This window comes from Solanum stenotomum, chromosome 6, assembly GCF_019186545.1.
Source record: "Solanum stenotomum isolate F172 chromosome 6, ASM1918654v1, whole genome shotgun sequence".
NCBI classification, from domain to species: Eukaryota; Viridiplantae; Streptophyta; class Magnoliopsida; order Solanales; family Solanaceae; genus Solanum; species Solanum stenotomum.
The window spans coordinates 46303931-46312518 of record NC_064287.1 but is presented as its reverse complement, the minus strand read 5'-3'; the positions used below and the strand labels follow the sequence as shown (position 1 = coordinate 46312518).

General features: G+C 29.7%; 1 protein-coding gene across 1 annotated transcript; it reads left to right on the top strand.

Annotated features, from left to right (window-relative positions):
• The first annotated feature begins 5729 nt into the window (after nucleotides 1-5729).
• On the top strand, nucleotides 5730-8444 carry LOC125866975 (UDP-glycosyltransferase 74B1-like). Its single transcript, XM_049547375.1, has 2 exons — nucleotides 5730-6396; nucleotides 7384-8444. Exons 1-2 carry the CDS (start codon nucleotides 5752-5754, stop codon nucleotides 8146-8148), a joined length of 1410 nt encoding a protein of 469 aa, XP_049403332.1. The 5' UTR covers nucleotides 5730-5751; the 3' UTR covers nucleotides 8149-8444.
• The last annotated feature ends 144 nt before the right edge of the window (nucleotides 8445-8588 follow it).

Sequence of the window (8588 nt, the reverse complement as noted above, 5' to 3'; positions counted from 1 at the left end):
TTATTGGGTAGGGTTGAGATAGAATTTTTTAAGTCCATGTAAAACTAGGGCTTATAAGCCCGGTTCATATAAACCCTTGGACTTTGAGGCTTGATCGAAGTCGGGCCGGGGTCGGCCCATCGGCCAAAATTTTTTATTTAAGGGTAACTTACAATAATTTCACTAGTATATAATCTAATTACTTAAATACACATTATTTTATAATATTATGAATCTTACCAGATTTTGGTACGTCCAGATACATGTATCTTGGAATATATGGACTCAAAATTAGGTTAATTTGTTCTAGATACACTCTATTCAAGTAGATTCACATGTATCTAAGATGCATATACAAATCTCGCGCCCTCGCCTTCCTCTAATCTTGTTTGCACTCTCTTATCTCGCTCGCGTATCTGGTATGCGAGATACATGTTAATTACATTAGACTTCTTGCTAGTGTTATTAAATCAACACCATTGTTAGCCATATTTGATTTGAAAATCTTCTCATTTTCTTGATGTTATAGAATTATAAGTTTGAAAAGAAAGAGAAAAAAAAAGAGCTAGTCCGCCCAAGCCCTCGGTCCTTCTAGGGTTGGGTTGGGTTGAGCATTTTCATGCCCTTCCGAATGAAGGACCAGCCTGCCATAGCCTTTCAAATTCCTTGGTCTGCGAGGCTTGAGCTGGGTGGGGCTAGGCCAGCCCTTTTTGACATCTCTGCATACTATACTATAAAAACAATTGAAGCAAATTAATAAAATATGGTACTAGTAGAGTGACGTCATTGCTTACATGGGGAAGTGACGTCAGCAAAGCATACTTAATAATTGTGCCTTAAATTCGGTTGATATTTCCATTTCTGGTACCACGCTTAATGTTGTTGTCTATATATAGAATCACTGAGCATGGCACATGTCACAACCCAATCCATGTCACATCTTAATTGTTCATTTCGAGACGCGGATTTTTATCGAGGCGGATTCAAAATTTAAAAATTAATCTTTTTGTGTATAACTTTTTAAAGTTTGTATAAACGTGTAGTTTTCGGATTTTGTATAATATAATTTATATAATGTAATTTGTATAATATATTTTGTATAATTGTTTAAAGTTCATATGTTTATGTTTGTATTAATTCGTTATTTCGAAGTTTATCATATTTGTATAATTTCAAACTTTATATTACTCAATTATACAAAAACACGCGAATTACACAAACGTACCTGCGAAGCATACAAACGAGATGCGAATTATACAAATTACTGTTCTCTATCGCTCGTCAGAATAAACAAATACATATGTATGTGTAATATACAATTATCTAACCGATATACATATACAATTCACCTCTCTCCCACTCTCTACCCTCTCTCACTTGCCTCTCTCCTCCCTCTCCCAGTCTCGCTCGTCACTCTCCTCCCTATAACATGTAACTACGAATGGTAATTAGCAAACTATAGCTATGGAGCGTAATTAGACTATTTTTTAGTGGTTATTTGCGAAAGTTCTTTTTTTTTAATATAATTTTTAAAAATTGATTATTATTATTTTTTAACGTAAAATATTGTATTAACTCGCTTTAAAACATGTGTAATTATGTATTTGTCCAACTCAACAACATTAATATCACATAAATTAGGGTCAATGATCTGAGAGGTTTAAAATATTATATTCTGATGCGTTTAAAAATTTAGTTAGCAAAGTAATAAGTATAAGAATCCAATGACAAATGAAACAAAGTATACGGATCTTTCATATCATTCCACCTGCATTTTATAAAATTATTTTGTTTCTTCTTTGAAGTTGTAATTTAGTTAACGTGTTGTATACGCCTCATCTTCAAAAACTTCACGTCTTATTCGCCAGAACCTTATCGACGCCCACCTGTCTTAAAGTATACTTTACTCCGGGCCCCAGTGGCCATGTCGAGAGGTCCCCATGTCGATAGCCTTACAAGTTACAATATATTGAGGGTAGCAAATATTTATTATTATTAATAATTTAATCTAAAAATACTTTTATTATTATTTAATAAATCAAAATATGTTTTTTTTCAAATATATATATATCAGCAAGTACTTATCCTACTTCAATCCGATTAAAATTAAGAATCTTTTTTTAATTTTATTTTTTATCATTATTTAAATGAAAATTAAATACTTTCGTTTCATTAAAAAGATTCAGAAACCCGACCGGGATTTTCACGTCACTTTCATTTCTAGCATAATAGGGAATTAAATACTCTCAAAATTGAAATTGACTATCTCAAATTCTTCCTCCTTGATTATGTTCACATACACAATTCATTAATAGTACGAGGTTTCACTATCGCAAGTTATTTTTCTAGAAAAAACATTTATTAAATGGGGAAATATGAGTATATGACTGATCGAAAAATTTTAGTAGCTCAATTGATTAGTTACGTAAAAATTTATCTTATTTATGAAAGTACGAACTTACTTAAAGGTCTTATCTTTGATAGAAAACACTTTATATTCTAAAATAGGAGTATAGGACTATTTAGTATGATCTTCAATTAGTCGAGTCCAAATAAATACCGATCACCAAATGGTTAAACAAGAAAATAAAGATTATGGAAAGAATTTCACATTCTTGTCTCATTTTGCCGTCTTTTTTGTCTCTATTCATCTCAATAATAAGTTGATATATATCCTAAGCAAAAATAATAATAAAAAATTGATATATATATTTATGTGTGTGTGTGTGTCGTTTTATTACTGTTGAGTCTCTATTGGTTTATATACAAGTATTCAAATTCAAATTAATCACAACAGCATATATGCAGCTTACAAATTGTATAATTATTCTAAAAAACAGATAATATTCAATTTGAATTTGAACACTTGATTTTTTTGTTTTATTTTTTAATGGCGTGTAAAATTGTTTTTCAATTTCATTCGTGCGGCATTCAATCATGTATTGCTTGTACTGGTCATAATTAAAAATAAGTACGGCCTAAAAAATTGTACGAATTGAAATAAGTATAGATTAAACCCAGTACAAAGTACATAAATCTCAATAATTTGAGCGCTAATTAATTATATCATATTCCGAAAGTTTTTTAAATTGTAATAAATTTTGATTTTTTCAAAACTCACGGATACCTTGCTCCTTCGTCTGATACATAGCAAACGGTATATAAGTTATTTATCAGATTCATATTGATTTTAGATTGTAATAATTGGGGTAATGTATCAACAATGACATTTGTACCAACTACATTGTATAAAAACAAAGTTATAATGTATCTTATATATAGATGTGAAGTGATGTATTTAGATATTAAGAGAGAGAAGGAAAAAAAAAGATTTTTCTTATTAATTATAAAGAAAAGATATTTTAGAAATTATGTTATCTTAAGTCATATAATTACGTAAATTTATATTTATTTAAAATAGCTTAGCATTAAAAATAAGCATGAGTTAAAAATTGATATAGACGTGCGAAAAAATAAATACTAAGTTTAAAATATTATCAAAACTCATGCGTTAAAAGTAGGCAATTAGGCATCAATTGAAAAGTAATCAACTAGGCATCCCGTGTTAAGCTTTATTCCCTTTTTAGATTAATATATTAGATCTAAATACATATGATCAAGACGTTTGAATTAAAATACAAATATGAATATTAAATATTTAAGATAAAAAAGTTTACAATATCTAAATGTATAAAAAATATTTATTTTTATTGAAAATTAAATAGAGTATAAACTTCATATAAATTAAAATATATTAGTAAATTTAATATATCAACACATTAAAGTATATGTTTTTTAAGAAAATTATTGGATGATTTAGGTGTCGCGATGACGCACTAAGAATAACTTTTGGTGCTGACTGGCGATAATGGTGATTGTTGTCGGTAGTATAGCTAGTGATGAATTGTTGATAATGAGTTTTAAAAGACTAGAATATTTATTTAAAAAGTTATTTATTATAAGACTATAAAGTCTTCTCATATTTTTTAAACATAGTGCCTAATTAAATTAGGTCACATAAATTAAAATGAAGAAAGTATTACCTAATTCATTTGTAAGGCTATCGACATGTGAGAGAGGAAGCAAATTGCATCTGAAATTTTAACAAAAATGATGATTGAATAGCTCATGATATTGAATCATTGAGGATTTGAGGGACCCTATAACCAGCTTTTAGAATGTATATAGGATAGAGAAGTACTTCATTTGAGAGAAAATATCAACACCTTTTATACGAAAAAAAAAATCTCTATTTACTTAAAGTTTTTTTTTTTGTTAAATTTTCTGTTTAGTCAAAATTGGACAATCAATTTAAAATAGAGGAGTAATGTGTTTATTCCTCTTTAAGATTAATACACTTAGATTTGAATACCAATTTAAATGTTAAAATGTACATTAAAATAAAAATATTTTGACTAAAATACAACTAAATATTAAGATTTATATTGAGATTTGAGTATTAATTATTTAAGATAATTTATTTTGTCAACATCTAAATGTATAAAAATTAATTATCTTTATTGCTATTTAAGTAGAGTACAAAGTTCAAATACAATAGTAAATTTAATTTATCAACATATTAAAATATATTTTTTATAAAATTATTTGGTGATTTGGTGGCCGCGATAGCTAAGATGGATTGTGGTGTTAGCCGGCTATATTGGTGATGGTGGTTGATAGTATAATTAGCACTTCCCTCCTCTCATTTTATATGGTATCCTCTGATTTAACACGAAGTTTAAGAATTTTTTTTTTTGAAATTTGTGATTTAAAATAATTCTTAGATATTTGTGTACATAATTGAGACTTGAGACTCATTTCGATGGTGTTTAGATTGGCTTAAAAGTTGGTTTAATCTACTTTTAAGTCAATTTTTATTTTTCTGAGGTGTTTGACAAATATAAAAATAACTTAAAATAAGTAAAAAAAAAAAGACTTAAAATAAGTTGGTGAGTGTTTGGCAAAGTTAAAAATAATATAAAATAAGTTTAAAATGACTTTAAAAAGTTGAAAACCAAAATTAGACCTACCTACTTTTTATTTTTTGACTTAAAAGTCATTTCAGTTTGACTTTTTATTTTTTTAACTTAAAACTATTTTTTTAAGTTAATCCAAACAGGCTCTTCGTTAAGGGTAAATGATGAATTAAAATTAAATTATTTCTAATTATAATAATAATGTGACATGATCTTTATGAGACAAACTAAAAAGGAAAAAACACCACATAAAATTAGACTGAGAGAGAACTTAGTAGTGATAGTGACTAATAATTAAGACTATCAATTGTGATCAAGTGGTGGCGACATGTAACTGTTGCGGATGCAATAATGATGACAACTAATAATGATGACGACTAATAACAATTGTTAGGAATTATCCAAAAACCTATTCATTTGTAAGGCTATCGACATGTGACAAAGGAAGCAAATTCCATCTGAAATTTTAACAAAAATGATGATTCAATACCTCATGATATTGAGGATTTGGGGACCCTATAAACAATTTTTATAATATATAGGCCAAAAAAGTACTTCAAGTGGAAAAAAATATCAACACTTTTTATACACAAAATAAAATCACTTTTTGAAAAAAAAAAAACGTCATGAACCCCGCGTAAGAGAAATGACATCATGCCGAGTTTCTCACAAGTAGAACACATAATTGTCCTATAAATAATTTTCGATATCGTTTCATTTTTTATCATTCAAATAAAAACGTTACCAAACACATTAATAACTTTCTTTTTTCTATATCATATTGTATACACCAAAAATGGTAGGTAAAATAATTCAACCTCATGTTATATTAGTACCATACCCAAGTCAAGGTCACATTAACCCACTTCTCCAATTTGCAAAACGTTTAGCTTCAAAAGGTGTTAAATCAACAATAGCCACAACTAAATACACTGTTAACTCTATTTATTCACCTAACATCTCTGTTGAACCAATTTCTGATGGATTTGACGAAGGTGGTTTCACTCAAGCCCAAAATACAGACGTATTCCTCAAATCGTTCAGAGAAAATGGTTCGAGAACTCTATCACAAATAATCACAAAATACGAAAATTCAACACATCCTATAAGTTGCATTGTTTATGATTCCTTCTTGTCATGGGTTCTTGATGTCGCGAAAAAACATGGGATATATGGAGCATCTTTTTTTACGAATTCAGCTACAGTTTGTGCTGTGTTTGCTCATATTCACCATGGAACGTTTTCGTTGCCTGTGAAAATCGAAGAAAATGAGCCATTGTTATTGCCTGGTTTGCCTTGTTTGTACCCAATTGATGTTCCTGGGTTTATTAGAGAGCCTGAAAGTTACCCTGCTTATTTAGCTATGAAAATGAGCCAATTCTCTAATCTGGAAAATGCTGATTGGATTTTTGACAATTCTTTTCAAGAGCTTGAAGGAGAGGTATGTCTTTTTTCAACTCTTCTCTCGACTTTATTAAAAATCTCGTGCTCCTATAAGAATTTAAAATCACTTGTTATGTCATGTGACAATCTGACAGATCCAAAATATATAAGGATATATCTAAATTTAATTAATCAAATAAAAAAATATTTTTAAAATTATCAATAATTTAGAAGCGAAACTAATTTCAGAGGTGTTTTATGAACAAAAATAATGTGAACCACTTCATTTATGTGTGTGGGGAGTCATATATTTTGTTGCATTTCAATAATTGCGCCCCCTATCTTTTGTCACTTTTATGATTTTCTGTCTGGTATCCTGATATTTTATTTTCTCTGGATTTGATTCGTTATACATTATCACCGACTTCTGGTGGCAAGGAAAAGTTCTCCAAAAGTTTAAAAGTGTTTGGTTTAGAAAAAACTCCCTCTGTTTTTATTTGATTATTTTTTTTAGTTTATGTAAAAAAAAATGTCTTTTTTTTCCGTCACTCTTTAATTTTAATTTTTTACATATTTAAGCCCACGAGATTATACGACATTTTGATATATTCTACATATTTTTAGTTTAAGATTACAGAATTCAAAAGTTTTATTTTCTTGCTTAAGTTCAGTGTCAAGTCAAAATTAGAAAACAAATTGAAACGAAGAGAGTAAGTGTTTTTGAGTAATAACAAAAATTGTTTTTTCATAAGTTGAAAAGCTAGCCTTTGACGAGAGGGAGTTGCTCGGATGGTAAGCACCCCTCACTTCCAACCCGAAGGTTGCGAGTTCAAGTCACCAAGGGAGCAAAAGGGTGGGAGCTCCTAGGGAGGGTAAAAAAAAACTAGCCTTTTTCTCGAAAGCACTTATAGAACATTGATCAAACATAACTTACCGCTCTAATATTGCTCTAACATGGACAAATTCAAAATATTTTTCAGATTGATTAGTCAAATTCGAATTGTTATGAATATAAACTTTTTTTTTTTTGTATAAAAATTTTCAGATAGCAAGAGGAATTTCAAAGTTTTGGCCAGCAAAGTTGATAGGACCAATGGTGCCATCATCATATTTGGATGGAAGAATAGAAAATGACAAAGGTTATGGAGCAAGTCTATGGAAACCCCTTAGTGAAGAATGTCTCAATTGGCTAAAAACAAAGCCAAAACAATCAGTAATTTACATTTCATTTGGAAGCATGGTATCACTCACACCAAAACAAATGGAAGAAATAGCATATGCTTTAATAGGCATCAACATGAATTTCCTTTGGGTTGTAAGAGATACTGAAAAATGCAAATTGCCTAAAGGATTCATAGAATCCACAGAAGGTAAAGGACTCATTGTCTCATGGTGCAATCAGCTCAAGACGCTAGCAAATCAAGCTATTGGTTGTTTTGTGACTCACTGTGGATGGAACTCGACTCTTGAAGGACTAAGCCTTGGCGTGCCAATGGTTGCAATGCCACAATGGTCTGATCAAATGACGGATGCTAAGTTTATAGATGAGATATGGGAGATTGGTGTGAGGCCTAAGTTGGATGAGTTGTTAGGAATTGTTAAAAGAGAAGAGTTGTTGTTTTGTTTAAAGGAGGTAATGAAAGGGGAAAAGAGTTATGAGATTAGAAGAAATGCTACAAAATTGAGAAATTTGGCTAAGAAAACAGTTAGTGAAGGAGGTAGCTCTGATAAGACTATTAATGAGTTTGTTAATAGTCTAAATTTAGCTTGCTACATGAAGTACAAGAAATCCTTGATTGCCTTTGTCTAGATCGACTTATTTTAGGTACTTTTAAACTCTTCTGTAGCGTTTGGATAAGATAAAAGATGTGTTTAAGCACTTGTTTTAAGCTAAAATGCTTACAGGCTAGCTCGTGGTCTATTATATTGTATTGTTTTCATGGCTTATTAGCTCAATTGATTGCAAAGAAATCAGATTATATTAAACATGGAATTTTTTGTTTTTTTCATAAGAGTAACTTTGACCATGAAGACATAAGGAGATAGGAAGAAATCACGTAGCATCTTTTGTTACTCAAATTTTCTATATATCGTCTTTTAAAGTAAGTTTAAGATCTGTAACCTTTCACAAATATGGCTAAACATTCGTTTAACAAGCTTCTACCCCATGTGAACAAAAAACAATAACAACTACACCTCAGTCCTAAAATAGAACTTGTTTGTGTGATCTTTATATTCAACTTCACTTCA